Source organism: Odocoileus virginianus, chromosome 27, assembly GCF_023699985.2.
Source record: "Odocoileus virginianus isolate 20LAN1187 ecotype Illinois chromosome 27, Ovbor_1.2, whole genome shotgun sequence".
Classification (NCBI taxonomy): domain Eukaryota; kingdom Metazoa; phylum Chordata; class Mammalia; order Artiodactyla; family Cervidae; genus Odocoileus; species Odocoileus virginianus.
Genome location: NC_069700.1, coordinates 32,679,304 through 32,696,260, shown reverse-complemented (window position 1 = coordinate 32,696,260; position 16,957 = coordinate 32,679,304). Strand labels below are relative to the sequence as shown.

The following is a 16,957-nucleotide window of genomic DNA, read 5'->3' as shown; positions in this document are numbered from 1 at the left end:
GCTCAGGGGACATGCTGAGCACACGCACCGCCCTCCCCTGGTGAGTGTTTCTTATCCTGCAGACTCCTGCCTTGTGCTCACTACAGACGATGTTTTGTGTTAAGAGTCAGTTTCCACGTCTGTTTCTTGGCTCAGAGAACTGATTTCCTTTCAGCCACTTTCGATTGTTGTCTTTTGTTCTAGGCTCTCTCCTGATTGGGTTTTCATTGGGCTTTAATCAGAAACCATCTGGTGAAACATTTTGGATTCAAATTAAAGATCTATCACAAACACATATCTCAGAGAACACAGATGAAACCCAGACTGGACCAGAAAGCAAACAAGACATAATGTAATAATATTATGAACAGAATAGTCTCAGAGGGAAGGAACGCAGAGAAAACCAAGAAGGGCTGCATAGAAATAGAGCCAACCCCTCAAAGAGGGACCCACCAGAGTAGGGTGTGGGGGAGCCAGCGAGCGCTCACATCAGGGCCTGAGTGGGATGTTCTTCTAGTTCTGACCACCCTGCAGTCCTTGGGGCTGGAAGCCACAGTTAGTAGCCCTTTCCCCTCCCCTGAAGTGGGACAGAGCGCTGATGAGCAGAGGCCATTTACTTTACTCCACAGATGGGCCCTGAAAAGTCCCATCTCTCCTCTCCATCCCTTCTCTTTGCACCCTCTCACTCTTCCTTCCCAGGGCAGTCCTGGCCCCGCCTTGTACCTGTGAGCCTGGGGTCTAGGATATCAGAGAAATGCTGGCATCACTGGCAGTGGGATCACCCTGCCTGCCTGCCCTCCCCCACGTGCTGTAGCCGGTTCAGACCTGTTGGTCACAGGTTAGAAAACCGGGAAGGAACTGCATCTCCAACCCCATGTCACAAATACCGCTCGCCAAACTAACTGACTTCAGTTGTTGATCTGACTAAGGAGATACTTGTACGTGTTAAAAAATACTTTCCACAAAGCCTGGAAGAGTTTACAGAGAGAAGGACCTCCCCTCTCCACCTCTGTCCCCTAGCTAGGCTGTCTGCTTCCTTCTTGAGGGTTCACTTATTTGATATGTATCTTTTCAGAGGTCACCCATGCTGATCACTGTGAGCTTTTAAAATTATTATGCCTCTCTGTCTCCTGGATTCACCCACTGTATTTGCTTTCTCCACATGCCTTCCTCTCTCAGACTTTGATCCCTGGTGGACAAATGACTGTGAGCAGAATGAGTCGGACCCCATCCCTGCCAACTGCACTGGCTGTGCCCAGAAATTACCCCTCCAGGTGATGCTCCTGGAAGATACCCCAAGAAAATTTGAGAGGCTTCATCCTCTGGTAATCAAGGTGCGCAGAAAGACTGGTTCTCCCACTGCCTTCATAACCCATTAAATGGCTAGAAAGCATCAAGTCCTGGGACATTCCTTATAAGTAATTTCGTGTTGTCTTGTTGCACTTTTGTTTTCTGCCTCCCCAAGACGGGACAGTCCTTGTCGACTGAAGGGCTTCAGGATTTTTTGTGCCAGTATCCGGAGGTGACAGAAGGCTTCACCGAAGGGTTTTTCACCAAGTGGTGGCGCTGCTTTCCTGGACGGTGGTTCCCATTTCCGTACCCATGGTGAGTGCAGAAAGGGGCAACCAGCCATGTGTGTGCGCGCGCGTGTGTGTGTGTACAGAAAGAGGGCAGAGCAAATGTCAAAATGGTACTGCCATGACCCTGCTATGCCCGGCACTGTGTAAACTTTACCACACACCCTCCAAGTCAAGTGATAACTCCAGAGCAGTGTTGAAAACCTGATGGGAGAGAAAGGGGCTGAGTTGAAGAAGTGTGTCAAGAGGGGCGTCACCATGGTGGACACCGAGATTGCCTAATAGAAGCACAGTTTACTTCTAACTGTAGTGTTTGGCATTTGCTTTCATGCTGAGTGGGTCCTGAGTGTTGCCTGCAGAAAGAGCATAGAGAATAAAAGGGAAGGTTATTTCTTGGCATTTGTTGGTGCCAGGCAGCATGCCTTGATGCTTAATGTCTGTTCCTCATTGGAGATGCTCATCATGGCGCTGGGAAGTCGAAATTGTCATTGTCGTTTTTCCGTTCAGGAAAAGTGGGAATCAGAGAGGTTAAGTACTTTGCTTAAGGTCACCCAGCCAACACTGAAACCCGCATCTGTCTCCCTGTTCCTTCTTGGGTCTTATAGAAGACATGGGCCATTTCTTGGGGGTGAAACTTGCTTTCTGCAAAGAAAAGGAATGCCAGTTTACTTCTAGAATCGTTCCGAAGAGGATTAAAACTGCTTTTTCAGGCTTTTTGTTGGGTAGTTTCTCTGCTTCTGCCTTTCTTTAAATTTGCTGTTTATTTGCATGATCAAATACTCGGTTTATGAGTTGATACAGGCTTCCCACGTCATACTGCTCCACTTCAAAAGGGTCATGATTGTTGCCCCCTCCTCCTCCCTTTTCCTTTCTTGCCCTGCCTGCTGTTACTTCAGTCTCTTTGCCAAGAGAGGATGAATGGAGTGTTTCTTTTCTCCCTCTATATGTTGTTTTAGCTGGATTTTATAAACATCCCACCCACACAGACAAATTGTGGCTGTAGAGTGAGTGTGTGTGTGTGTGTGATGTTTCAGTTAATTGATTCGGCATGACTGTTCTTCATGGACCGAATACTTCTTGTTGTCCTGACATCTTTCCCTCTTCACCCACAACCCACAGTTTTCCCATCCTTGCCAAGCTCTCCTTAGCCATGGTTTTGGGCTGGCTTGCCCAGTTTAACTACCTTTTCCCTCTTGTACACATTCTACAGGAGAAGACCCCTGAACAGATCACACATTTTACGTGAGCTTTTCCCTGTTTTCACCTATCTGCCGTTTCCAAAAGAAGCCTCCTTGAAAAAATGCTTCCTTCTTCAACCAGAACCTATTGTGGGGAGTAAGGTAGGAAATTCTGAGAAGATTTGGATCTAGAATTTTTCTTGTTTGGTACCTAGGCTGATGTCATAATCAAAGCCTTCCCTGCATGTCAACTTAGAGGGTGAGCTGAAGGGTCATCCACAGAATCTGGAGTTCTCTCTTCCTGCTGCTTGCCAACACACCTGCAGCGGCCTGACTTTTTACTGAAGGCATGCTTCCAGAAAGTCTAGTGACCTCGCAGATCTATTACCTGCCCTTAACACCTGGGGGCAAGCTACCTTTCTACATTAAAGGAAGTAGAATCCTCAAGTTTAAAGAGTCCTGAGCATGCAGTCAGACTGCTCTACCTCCAAGTCGAGAGCAGGCAGACTGTGAATGAATAGTGTGTAAATGAACAGTCCAGCGTTTCTCATTTTGTAGGTATAAGGAAACTGACCTCCAGAAAAATTAAATGATTTGCCCAAGGACACAGCAAGTTACTGAGAGGTCTCACCACCTTCCACTCTCAGATTGGCTTTCCCCAGAAATAAACACATGAGAAGCTTCAGATGGAGAGCAAAAAGGGAGAGCAGAAAGCTTGGGAGCGTGGTTCAGAAACAAGGGCTGACAAGCACGTGCCTGAGGCAGTGTGTGCGGCACTGCCTCTCCCCTCTGTCTGTGGCCAAGTACCCGGAGCCCACGTTTATACTCTGGGGCCGGCGGACTGGCTAGAACTGTTCTGTCCTCGTGTCTGTTTACTTTTCTCTGAATTGCTCTTTTGTTGAGTCTCAACCCTGAGGAAGCTTTTTGAGTCTGGATTGGTTTGGAATAATTAAAAGGATGAATTTTCCTTTGTTAAAAAATTAAATTTGCTGAATTGCGACCCCTACCAACTCTGGATTATGTCTTTAACCTCCTGACACTATTGTTTGGGTCCAAATGTGCTGAATCGTGTTAAAGGAATTTCAAAGCCTTTAAAAAACAATCATTTTGTCTAGAAGTAAACTTCTGCCTGCCAGCTGTAGGGTGGAGGTGCTGGGCTCTGGCTTCAGGTTTTTAAGAAGTTTATTCTGCTGTCTTCAGCTAGAACTCGGGGCCTTATTATGATTTCATCTTCATAATTATGATACATGAAAAAATTTTGGGTGAGGGCCTTTATCACTGTCTTGGGTTTTCCCACTTGAATCTTAATTTCACCAGTCTGCCGAACAGGGACACCAGGGAGCCCAGCCAAAGGGGTAAATACAGAGTTCTGCAGATGCCTGTCAGAATCATCTTGTTGTGGTTCTCAAGGATGTTTTTGGAAGGGGAGTGGCCCAAATAGGCAGAAATCCTGAGAGTCTGATTTCTTAGAGCATCTGTTCCCCACCCTGGCCCAGGCTCTCCTTTCTCCACAGCCACGTTACTCCACCCTTGGTCCACATCCCTGGGCCCTGGACTCTGGTAAAGTCATGTGTCTGTGGGCCCAGATTCCAGGAGGCAGCCTTGGGATAGAAGATAAGCAGTGGGGTCCGATTGTTGAGAGACCCTGGGGGAAGAGGTGAGGGGCTCCAGGGCCCACTTTTTCCACCCCAGGATGTTGCCTGGGGCTGGACCACTCCATCCTGTCGTCTGTTTCTCCTGAATGTGGAGGAGCTTGGTCCCATCCCTTCTCAGGCCTATGTGAAATAGAGACATATCTGCTTAGCTTTTGGCCTTCTGGAATTTTTTCAAGACTGCTCGTGACAGGGCTTCTGTCAGTCACAGCAGCTCCAGACACTCGTCCTCCTTCTGTCACTACAGCAACAGTTGCAGTGGCTTGAAGCGTTTCCATGGACACAGAGTCATGGCCAGGGCCTGTGGGGAGCAACAGAGAGACCAGGGTTGGGAGGCAGGAGACGGTAGGGCCACACTCTCAGGCTCTGGAGGACCCAAATGGTAGGAAAGAAACCAGGACGTGGCCTAAGGAGTCGGACTTCTGACTCCTGCTCTGTAAGGGTGCATAAGGGGTTGGGGTTTTCTCTCGCCATCTAGACAGGAAGAGAAGTCTGACCGAGTGCGCCCTAGACAGGAAGAGAAGTCTGAAGCGCGCCCTGTCCCTTCGTCTATACTCCCTGCCCCTCCCAAGCCCCAGGCACACAGCAAGTTGCACTTAGTGCCTGCGGGAAGCAGGACTGATGCCCCGGTGGTTCAATGGTAGGGAATCTGCCTGCCAATGCAGCAGATGCAGGAGATGCCAGCTTGTTCTCTGGGTCAGGAAGATCCCCTGGAGGAGGAAATGGCAACTCACTCCAGTATTCTTGCCTGGAAAACTCCATGGGTGGAGGAGCCTGGCAACTACAGTCCACATGCCCTCAGAGTGCTGTAGTTACCCGTGCAGTTGTACATCCTTAGCTTTCAAAATCAGAGGCTGATCTTACTGTTACTAGTCCTTAGTCAGTAGCATCATGTATCTGCTCACCTGGGTCTTGCCAAAAAATTGTAAACTTGAACTTGCTGCTGTCTGATTCTCTTGAAAAGTCTGACAGTAAGAAATAATATTCCACAGACCATTGCCCAGAGGATATGCAGACTGTCTGTTTGGATCAAACTAGACCCGCAGAAGATTGCATATTTAGACCACCACATGTTGGCCTCTGTGAGACTTTTGTTAAAATACAATTAGATATTTTGCCTATGACCTACTTGGAAACTATGGCTAGAAATTGTGAATTATGAAGCTTGAGCCATTTCTGCTACAGGGCTGTCATTGCAGATGTTTCCCACAAAACTACACAATGTCTCTTTAAGAAAAACCCTAGAAGAGATCTTACCGTGGGACTTCCCTGACAGTCCAGTGGTTAGGACCCTGAGCTTCCATGGCAGAGAATGCAGATTTGAGCTCTGGTTGGGAGCTAAAATCCCCCATGCCTCCTTGACATGGCCAAAAATAAAAAAAAACAGAAGTCTTCCCTTAGCCTTAGTACAGGGAGATGCCATGCTTAGCAGAAACTAACTTGTTTTTTGTCTTTCAAACAAAATTGTGAGTTTTATTCTTGGTTCTGTCTTCCTCTTTGCGTAGGCTGCTAGGAGATCCAGAGCCACATGTGTAAGAATTTTTGTGTGTTCCTCTCCCATGCCCCAGGATTTGACTTGGTTTTCTTTTGCTTCCTTTCCTTCCCCCGTGTCCTCTCCTCCAGATGCACAGGATGCATGACCTGTTCACCATCGGCAGCGGGGAGGCCATGCTGCAGCTCCTCCCGCCCTTCCAGTGCCGCAGCCACTGCCAGTCCGTGGCGATGCCGCTGGAGCCAGGCGATATCGGTAGGTGGAGCCCCCAGAGGGCAGGGTCAGCTGCAGGGTCTTTCTAGGTTTTAACTCAAAAAGGCATTCTAAAAAGTAAACTCTGCCTTCGCAAAGATTTATTAAAGTCAAAAATAGCTTTTTTTTATTAGCAAGGTCGATTATTTATGCTTAGATGTAATGATAAATGTGCATTACTGAGAAAATATAGCAAAGAGAAATGGGTCATATGCACATTTAGAATGCATGTGTCCGTTGGCTTTAGAGATTTCAAATTAGGAGGAATTGTTATGGAAAATATTTAGAGCAATACTTTCTTTGCAGATCAGGACATTGAGACCAAGAGAGGAGAGGTGACCATTCCAAGGCCCAACCGTCAGTTAGGCAAAGCATCAGTCTTAAGTGACTCCTTTTACTTACTCAAGCCAGAGGAGGTACAATTCAGATTTGATGAAACCCTTTCTGTGCCCAGTTTGCTGGTAAAACAACTCAGGCAGTATGTAAGGGCAACAGTCACACAAGGAAATACTACCTTCCTTGTGGATCCCATAGTCTGGTCACAGCCTCACAGTCATGACCCACCCTTGGCTCCATGAGTTCCCGACTGTGACTTGTTCTGTGCCTTACCATCTACAAATCGGTTCCGAAGAAACAGACTTGAATCAATCACTATCAGTTTGACAATAGAACTTTCTTGGCAGAAGCAAAATAAATCAACAGGCATCACCGTTGCCCTTCTTGTTTTTCTTGCTTGTTCTTCTTTCACAAAACCTAGGGGAGCCCTGACTCCCTGACAGAGCCCAGACTGATTTTCCAGTTTATTTCTTTTAATTTTTTTTTTATTTGGAAGACCCCAGTCCCTAGAAACCTCTCACCTCGCTTGGAGGTAGGGTGCATACTGAAAACTGCCGGACTTTAATCCAAGTTTCATAACTTTTATTTCAATTTAAAAATGAAAAAAATGCACAAATTAAGCACTTAGCCGATAATGGAGCACAGCTGGCTTGGCCCTTGAGAATTACTGCAAGAAGAGAGGATTCTTGTGTGGAAATTAGTCCAAACCCGTCGTTCTGTAGTGGAGTGACGCTGCACAAGTCTGTGTGGCATTCTGGTTTTGGAATGTGTAGCTGTGCTTGAAAAAGTTTCTGTCTTATGTTCTCCAAATGCCTGACAGTTCAGACAGCTCCAGAAACACGTTCATTACCCAAATTCCAGGTTTTCAGCTCCCACAAGCATCCCGAGTGCCAATTGTAGAATTTAGGAGAAAAGGGAAAAAAAATGGGTGACTGGCAGTGATCAAAGAAGCTTTGATTCCGTGATCAAAGGCTGGTGTGGCTAGTCCAGAATGGCCCAGAATCCAGAGACTGATCCTTGTCTTTCTATGACCGGCCAGTCGCTGACCGGAGGGAAAGGAGCCCTGTGCTTGGCAGTGTCTGTGAAGGGCAGAATGTGACAGGAGTGTGGAGAAGGGATGGAGGCTGATGAGAACCAGGGGAGAGGGCAAGTCAGGAGAAGGTTGGGGGTGGGGAGGCCTGGGGAGGACAGTGGGCTCGGGAAGCAGCGGCAGAAGTAGAAGCAATGGCTTCAGCTGCCGCAGGGAAGAGTGAGGAATGACAGTGGAAGAGAGAAACTTTAGTGCTGTAAAACAGATGGCCACTCTTGCACCTCAGAGACCCTCAAGAATAGCACCATGTCAAGCAGATTCTGTGTTTTTTGACAAAATAAGCATCATCCCATGATGGTTGGGTTCAGAGGACAGTGTTCAAGGTCACCAGAAAACCCATGATGGACGACATTTTCAAGAGTTACGTGGGTGTTGAGTGTCAGAGGCTGACGCTGGTAAGCCCATGTTACCTGCTGTGATGGTACAGTCACAGCTCATAGTGACCTTTCTTGAGTCACCAAACGGAGGTTACATTCCATTCAATGCTCTGAGTTTAAAGATGAGTGGTGTATATCCTTCTCTAGAAAATTTTTCATCAGGAAGTTACTGAAGTATTAAAAGTTTTTTGATTTTACCTTTCTAGCCCATTCCTAGATATCATTGCTCAAAAGATACAGGTCATGACCCTAGGGTTCATAAAGCAGCCCCTGGGAAAGACCCTTGGCAAACAGGGCTCTTGAGTCACTGACTTTGGGAAATGCCTGTCTTGTTGAAACACAGTACACATTAGTGTACAAAAGGCTCTGAAAAGCCCTGGAGGGATCTAGTGGTTTTCAAACTTACTTGACCATGGAACCCTTTTTCCCCTGAGCTGTATTATAGGGTGCTACTGTTTGCAGAATACAATTTAGGAAGTATTGGTTTGGGTTAATCTGGATGTTGCAAGAGACATGTTGTATATAACCTCAGGAGAATTGGACAGGGCGCCCTGGCCTCCCCTAGAACCTGTCCTGTTTTTTTTTGCTGAAAAAAAATGACCCTGAGAATTGATGCTCCATATCAACCTTATCTGGGACTTCCCTGGTGGCTCATTGGTAAAGAATCTGCCTGCAGTGCAGAAGCCACAGGAGATGCGGATTTGATCCCTGGGTCAGGAAGATCTGCTTGAGGATCCCCTGGATGAGTATGGCAACCCACTCCAGTATTCTTGCCTGGAGAATCCCATGGACAGAGAAGCCTGGTGGGCTACAGTCCATGGGGTCACAAAGAGTCGGACACGATTGAAGTGACTTAGCACACACACATGCACATCAGCCTTATCTAGGGCTTCCCAGGTGGCGATGGTAAAGAACCCACCTGCCAATGCAGGAGACATAAGAGCTGCGAGTTCGATCCGTGGGTTGGGACGATCCCCTGGAGGAGGGCATGGAAACTCACTCCAGTATCCTTACCTGGAGAATCCCATGGACACGGGAGCCTGGGGGACTACAGTCTATAGGGTCGCACAGAGTCGGACACAGATGAAGCCACTTAGCACACAGATGCATCAGCCGTATCTAGAATATCCTGCTTTCTTAAACCTGCTGAACTGTGATTCACGGTTACCCAGGTGAGGGGTGACTGAAACACTTTGGTTCGTGGTTGGGTGAACCCACTGGATGTCAGCTTTCAGAGAGGACTGATGATAGCTGGGGATACTTGTGCTAGGAGGAGCTCACGGACCTCCAGAGCAGGCATGGCCTGAGTCTGTAGGTGAATCTGAGGGCAGCTCTGCAGACCCACCTAGCTTGTGCCCACAAGTCGGCCCAGTCCCTGCCACTCACACGCTTTCCTTGCTGTCTCCCTTCAAGGCTACGCTGGTGCCACCCACTGGAAGGTCTACATTATAGCCAGAGGGGTCCAGCCTTTGGTCGTCTGCGATGGAACTACCCTGTCAGAGCTATAGGACACAGATCTAAAGGAACAGCTTTGAGAGCTGAAGACCAGATCGAAAGGGGGAGAATAAAAACAAAAAACGATGAAACCACTTTCCAGGGGTTGGTTACTTAGTCACCTGCCCTGTGCATGCGTGTGTGAGCCAGTTGTGTGCTGGAGGCAAAGACCAGAGCCAGGGCCTCCCAACTCTTCCAGCCCAGCCGCTTGGCCAGGACTCCGCTACCAATACCGGTCTATGAGAGACGGGCCTCTGCCCGGCCTCTTGGCACCAAAGCCTTGAGGCTGCCTTCAGGCAGGGAGCAGGGTTGGTACCGTCCCTCACTTGCATGGCATGATCCCCTCTGCTGGCTCCTGGCCACGAGAGGGCAGTCAGCAGGTCCTGACTTCAGCGCCATCCTCTGTCAGGTGGGCCTGCCTGTCCCGTCTCCCTGGTAACACCACCCTGTACGTCTTTTGGAAAGCCACGTATGGTTAAAGAAGTCATGTCAGTTTCTCAAGCAGAGTGGAATCTCGAACCAGTGAAAAGGATGAAATAACCTCAAACTGCACTCGAGAAGTGCATTTCCTTCCCAAGTGCGCGTGGCTCTGAGAGTCTCCGGTGCCAGGTCAGAGCCTGATTGTAATTGAAGCAGTAATTCCTAAGGTAATACCTCTCTCCATTCTGTCAGGTTCTCAGTCCCTCCCTCGCCTGTCTGGCCGGCATCTCAGCAGTTGGGCTCCCAGTGCCCCTCCCTTGGCCCGGCCAGAGTCCTTTACTGCTGAGGCAGCACCGCTCTCATCAGCCGTGTTGCTTTTACCAAATGTCTTCAGAGGGGGGTGAGTTAAGAGTGCTGGCCCGGGGAGAGGGCGCCTCCCCGGGTTTGATCTTTTGGGTCCGACTTTCTGCAGAAAAGATGTTTTACAGATGTGTCAAAGTGATGTTGTCATGTGGCTAGGGAAGGAACTCCAGACGCAAAGTGCTGGTCAGCTGGGCGTGCGACTGTGCGACTCTGTCTTGAAATGATTTCTGTCTCTGTACTGGGAACCAAAGTGAGGTGTTTTTAATTCTTGTGAAAATACAAAACCGTGTTCCTTTTGATTGGACAATTCGCTCTGCTTGTTGTTTTCCCCAAGTGCTTTTTGTATGTCTTAAGTATACAAATAAGGACACTCTTTTTTTGTTTCCTTTCCCCCTTTATTAATCCTTTATTGACTTTGTTAAATATCTGGCCTCTGATCATGCCATTGCCAAGCTGAAGGAAAAGAAGCAGATCACGCTACAGCCTCTGGTTCTAAACTGCAGAAATCAGACAGATAGTGGAGGTGTCTGCTGTGTTGAGTTACAGACCAGAGGCAGACAGTGGTGGGGGAAGAGGATGGGACTCACTGCGGGGTCTTTGCCATCCTTTGGAGGCACCCCTGTACCTTGTCCCAGGCCCTCTCTCTACACGTCTCATGAGCATCAGTGAGGATCACTGGGGGCCTGTAAAGGACACGGAGGGTTCACAGAGCTCAGAGCCTCCTCCATGGACTTGAGTGAAAGTAGGATAAACTGTACCTGAGGGAATTTTTGCTTAAAAGAATCAGTACCATGTGTGAAGTAATACAGGAAAAACAAAACTTCATGTCCATATAAAAGGCATGCTGCTAAGCAGTTAGAATTTAAAAGGTTTTAAATCAGAGGGACCATTCAGAGGCCAACTTTGTGCATACTTTTAAAGCCTTTGCAATATCCGTGCCCCTGGTGATTCGTAAACAAGTTCCTTAGAGGTCTCTCAGAGTTCTCTTAAATTAGGCCCTTTGGGTTAACAAAAGAGAGGCTTCCTTAGGAGCAAAGCAACTGTTTTGATGGTCGAAATTCCCTGTTGTGTTTTTATGAATTACCCCGTGTTCCTTCCCCATTTTATTCTGGCCCGTCACACCTTAAATGATCTTAAAATGCCCTCTTCAACTCAAAACTGAAAGACCCTTGTGTGTGTTGGTGTTCTGAGGTCTCCTGTGGGAGGTCCCCAGAGCTGTCAGCTGTCTTCAACAAAGAATGGTCTGGCAGCAGATAAGTAGAAACTTAACGTGTGTACACTACTCATTTTACTTAAAATCTGTCCAGTTCAGAATTGAATGTAGATTTATGTTAGGGGTGAAATTCTTCAAAGAAGGTTTTTTAAATAATGTACCTTCTTCTCAAGGTAATTCTGAAAAGCAGAATCTACCACTGACCAGTCAGTGGTGAGTGAGTAACCAGCTAGTTCCTTTCCAGTTACCCAAGGCTTTGTGTGAGGGTGCCGCAGGGTCACCCCTGCTCACCTAGCTCTCAGCTCCTCCGTGGAAGCAGCAAAAGTTCCTCCACATGACCCAGTGTGGGAAGGAGGCTCATAAAGATGAGGAAGCAGGGTCAGGGGGCTGGTGGGGCCATAGAAATCCCCATGTCTACCACCACCCTAAGAACAAAGCCACAGGGCTTGCTTTAAACAGAGGGCCTTGCTCACAAGTTTGCTGAGTGTTTACCAAGAGGTGACATGGCAGTGAAACTCATGTACTGAGTTTCTCTGGGGAGAAGTCAGCTCTCTGGGGGAGAAAGGCTGCTTTGGCCCCAGTTTGAGGCATTATATCCAGGTGTCCTGAGGTCCCCAAAAGTCAGATGTTGAAAAGAACACTACCCCTGTTCTGGTTCATGAAGAACATAAGTAGAACTTACCCTCTCCCCACTCTCAATTTTTTCAGCAGGGAGAGAGAGTTTCATAACCATGGTTTATGAAAACAGAATCTGCCTCTTTGGTGAAATACAAAACAGTCCATGAAATAGACAAATTTGGGGTCATTTTCTGAGAGAAAGACATAGTAATGTTTCTTAATAACGAAATAGTCCATTCCAGCTTCAGATTGTCTGGGTACACATGATTTTCTCCTCTGATCTTTGCCCAGTCCTGTGAAACAGATATGAGAGCCTCATTTACAAGTAAAGAAACTGGGGCTAAGGACAGTTCCTTTGCTGGCGGTCGATGGCTGGTTCCACAGCACTGTGTCTTCCTGCTCCGGTGCAGAGTGCTGCCCAGGAATGAAGCCATGGGTCAGACTGACTCTGGTGTGCCCAGCTGAGTGGGAGAACCTAGGGGCAGGGTCAGCAAGCCAGGAGCTCTTCGGGGTTTGTTTTTGAAACTGTTTGAGACAGAAATGGAGAGAAGCTAACAGATGACTTTTATAAAAAGCCTTTTCCTTTCCCGTCCCCATCTGAAAGCGCTTTTTAGGAGTTAATGTTCCAGCCATTTTCCCATCACCACAAGTTTCCAGATGTGTGAGAAGCAGAGGGACTCAGCCCAATTCCAGTTGTGGGTCCCCTTGGAGTTTACATCACTTGTTTTTTTGTTCGCGGTTTTCTATTCCCTTCTTCCAAAACCTAGCCTAGGCCTCGGTGTAGGAGCAATTTTAAAACAAAATAATTCCTTAGCTGCAGGTGATGGCCTCAATCATTTTATGTTTTTTATATAGGCAGTGTTCTTTTTTTTTTTTTTTTTTTTGGCTGCACCACACAGCGTGTGGGATCTTAGTTGCCCGATCAGGGTTGAACCCACACCCCCTGCACTGGGAGCACGGAGTCTTAACCACTGGAACACCAGGGAAGTCCCTCACTCATTTTAATACAGTCTGGATGCAGTTTTGCTCATTAGCCAGTGGCTTCCATAGTGAAAATTGAAACCCTCAGAGTAGATGTTTGCTTCTCATGTAATCCTCACCCAGCAGAAGGCCAGGTTATAGAGGAAAGAGACTAGTGCAGGGGGAGAGTCGATCTTGTCTACCTTTTGAGAATCACTTATTAAACAGGAATATTTTAGACTTTTGAGTTTTCCTATTGCTAGAAGGCAAGCTCTCCTGACTTAACAAGTTCCACACTCCTTAACGTCCCCTTTCCAGCTTTTTCACCCACTAAAATTGGTTGAAGGAAGGGAGTGCCAGAGATGTGCTTTAAAGTAACATTTTGGTCTGAGAATCTCTCCATGTTCAGACCCACGGATATTGGGTCCAGAGCTGACGCACGTCAGGGCCAGGCGACTAGGAAGGTGAGGTGCTTACAGAGCGAACTCTGTCACAAATGGAAAGTTTAGTTGCCATCAGCCTCTCCATATCCAGCAGCTGCTTCTGCAGAAGCATCTCAGAGAAGATGGACAGGTGGTCTCCCTCGTGCACACATCCGAGTCCACCCGCCCTGGGCGCGGCATGGCTCTAAGTGCTGGCCCTGGTGAGAAGCCCTCCAGCCAGCTCGTCTGTCGTCCAGGTCGCTTTGCGTCTGGTTTCTCTGCCCTGCATAATTTCAGCATTAGAGCTAACTACATCCGTCAGTTCTCCCTCTCTGGAGACCGTGAGACGTCCAGATCTTTGCAGAATACTGGAGAGAAGAGATGTTACGAAACTCCCAAGCGGAGGCCTGGAATGGTCTAGACGTGATGGGGCTGCCCACGGGCCACTCCTGCCTTCTTGCATCTGTCTGTCTGTCTGTCAGCCAGTGTCAATCCAAGAGTGAGCCATAGCTGCAGACACACGTGCTGAGAAGGGAAACCAGCTTAGTTTTGAGTTTCAGACAGAAATTGGAGAGTCGGGACATCTGTTTCACACCAGGCTTAATTTACCTCTATCCCTCTCCACGGCTCTGTGGGGGAGGCGAGGTCAGCCTGCAAAGCCACCTTGACCTACAGCTCAGCAGGGTCCCAGCCTTCAAGCTTCAGCCCCTCAGAGCACTTCCAGCCTTTCCAGGAACAAACTCTTACCTGTGAGAATTGGTGACCGGAACTGGGCAACACAGGCCGTCATTCCCAGAGAAGACGCAGCCTCCATCATAGATGACCTTCCCTCCAAACTTCTGTCCATAGTCTCATCATCAGAAAAATTCTGGCCATGGTCTCTTCCCCCTCGTCCTTCCTGCGGGAAGGTCAGTGACAGACCCCTAGGGCGGAGGGGAGAAAACTGGAGAGGCAGAGGTGAGCGGGAACTGGGCGCCCAGCAGAGTCCCTACCACCACCAGGGACGAGATCCAGGACGGCTGCAGTTCCTCTTGAGGGAGCCAGGGGTGGTGGGCCCCTTGGGGGGGGGGTCCCAGTGAGCAGAGGGGTGGACACCTGTCCAGCCATGTGGGCTCTGAGTGGTCTAAGCCGTTACTCTGTTCAGTGTGGAATGTTGATTGTAACTTAATATACCGAAAACTTGTAAAGAATGTATGTACATTAAGGTTTCATGTGACAAAAGTTTTTACTTTTTGCAATAAAAAGTGTGTATGTTGGTTGATAAGAACTCTCCTGTACTTGGTGTCATCCTTTGGTTTCCCATTTTCTCTTCTCCCACAGCTCGGAGACTGATAGTCACATCCTACTCCTGAGGCAGGCCTCTGCTGTGGGCCTCCAGGTCACCTGTCCACCCTGGCCTGGGTCCTGTCTCACATCCACACCGCGCTTTGCACTCACTCACATTCACAGACGCTTCTTTTACCCCATTCTAACCCTTTGCCTGCCGTGGCTTCTGATCTCCTGTTCCCATGAATTCTCAAATCTCAGTCCTCCTGTTAGTACCCTCCCCTATTCCTGTACTTTGCCCAAAATTCAAATGAGACCCTCCACCCCTTTTTCCTTCTCCCAGCGGGCTGCTGCACGCAGCCCAGGTGCCCTCACAGCGTCGCCCCACCCATAGGTATCCTTGGTCCTTGCAGGAGGACAGCGAGGCCCCCTCGCTGGCTGGCGCCCTCGTTAGCTCAGCCCCATGCCCCCCGATTGAGGCCACTCGCAGCACTGAGTCAGCTCAACTGCAGATTTGATCTAAGTCATTTTTGTGTGTTCATTCTTTTTTGATAATTTCTTTGTGCTATATGCACAATTTTATATAAATGCATAAATATGGCCATTTTCTATATAGTGTTTAGTGTTCTCTTTTTTCAGTTTTTTTAAAAAATAATTTTTTTTTTTTACTCCTTTGGCTGTGATGTACAGCATGTGGGATCTCAGTTTCTCAACCACTGCAGGCCCTCTGCATTGGCAGCATGAAATCTTAACCACTGGACCTCCAGGGGTGTCCCCTGCTGCACCCTTCTCCCTCCCCCCAACCTCATCCCTCCTCTTCCCTGGTCAGGCGAATGTAATATGTATACAGCCATATCCTGCCATGTATCTTCCCACTCTTTCTTCCATGTTCGCTGTAATCATAATCAGAAATCACGAGACTTTTGCCATTGCTTGGCCAAAAGTGGGATCATATTACAGGCATTTGATGTTTCTTGCTTTTCTTAATACCTCACAGACTTCCCTTCAAGTCAGCTGGCATAGCTCTCTAATCCATTCTTTTTAGTGGTTAATATTCTATGGTGTGATATGCCATCATGTATTCAACTCTTCTCTTGCTGGTAAATCACATCCTGTTCAATGATTATCTAGATTATAAGTCAAGGAGTCTAGAGTTAATTTTTTTAATGCTTGTTTTTACAAAATGTATATTCATTCTTGTTTGTGCCAAGTCTAATGTACATTCTTTGAAAATTAGTGCATTCCATAATGCTATTCATTAACCTGCTTGAACACTGCATTTCAACCAAAAAAAAGGTAAGTCTTGATTCCATGTAAAAAGGTGGCAGAATCATCAGGTCCCTTCTTTCTCGACCCCGCTATAGCCCTTGACACTGACCTGTGGAAAAACCCCTCCCTCCCCTGGCTTCTGTGTGACCACTGCTCCCCTCTTGAGACTCCTCTTTCCACTCATCTCTATAGGTCCTCCCGCCCGTCTCTGAAATGTTAGTCTCCTCTACCAGTCTGCCCCTGGATCCTCCTCTTTGCTTCCTCCCTGGGAGAGATCTCAGCTCTTTGCTTCACCTTCCACCCATGGACAAGTCACCTGTGAGCTCAGGCCAGGCCCGCTCCTCACCTGACCTCTAGACTTGTCAATCCAAGCATCGGGATCTCATCTCCATCAGCTCTCTCCCAAAGCACTTCTGATTCACCATGTACAGAACAACTGTGCAGTCTCCGAGGGTTCCCGTCTTCCCCCCCAGCCTCTACTTCTGGTCAGGACCAAGCTCTGGAGACCTCTGCCTCCTTGCCACATGCCCAGCCCGGTTTAGAACCTTGCTGTTTCACTCCTGGACTCAGACAGTAATTGCCTTGTTTGTTTCTCATGTACTCCCTACCATCCCAATTCACCATCCACTTAGCTGCCACGGGGATCTTTCTAAAGCATCTGTTCCCTCACTTCCTTGCTCAGCACCCTTCAATGGCTCTCCATTACCCACAAGATAGGAAGTCCTGGCTGGCCCCTCCAGCCTCATTCCACTTCTTTCCTGTGCTTTCCCTCCTCATCTACTGTGCCCCACCTCTACTGGAGGTGTCCACAATTCCTAGAAACATCCAGACTGTGGAGTTTGTCCTCTTTTTTTTTTTTAAGAGAAGTTTTAGGTTCATAGCAAAATTGAGCAAATAGAAAGTTCTTATATACCCCCTACCCTCACACAGCTTCCCTCAACTATTGACTTCCTGCACCACAGTGGTACATGTTAAAATCAATGAACCTACACTGACATC

At 48.0% G+C, this 16,957-nt stretch overlaps 1 protein-coding gene across 4 annotated transcripts in view; it reads left to right on the top strand.

The window, feature by feature from the left end:
• Positions 1 to 14,690, top strand: part of C27H6orf89 (chromosome 27 C6orf89 homolog) — a 36,088-nt gene extending 21,398 nt beyond the window's left edge. For 3 of the 4 annotated variants that reach the window (XM_020912550.2, XM_070456526.1, XM_070456527.1), the window contains 5 exons: positions 1,159 to 1,313; positions 1,445 to 1,584; positions 2,767 to 2,896; positions 6,010 to 6,133; positions 6,437 to 6,843. In XM_020912550.2, coding sequence (XP_020768209.2) covers positions 1,159 to 1,313; positions 1,445 to 1,584; positions 2,767 to 2,896; positions 6,010 to 6,133; positions 6,437 to 6,708 — 821 coding nt within the window. In that variant the 3' untranslated portion in view covers positions 6,709 to 6,843. Of the gene's footprint in view, positions 1 to 1,158; positions 1,314 to 1,444; positions 1,585 to 2,766; positions 2,897 to 6,009; positions 6,134 to 6,436; positions 6,844 to 9,346 lie in introns of those variants that run through there. The other variant, XM_020912551.2, reaches the window with a different exon arrangement.
• The last annotated feature ends 2,267 nt before the right edge of the window (positions 14,691 to 16,957 follow it).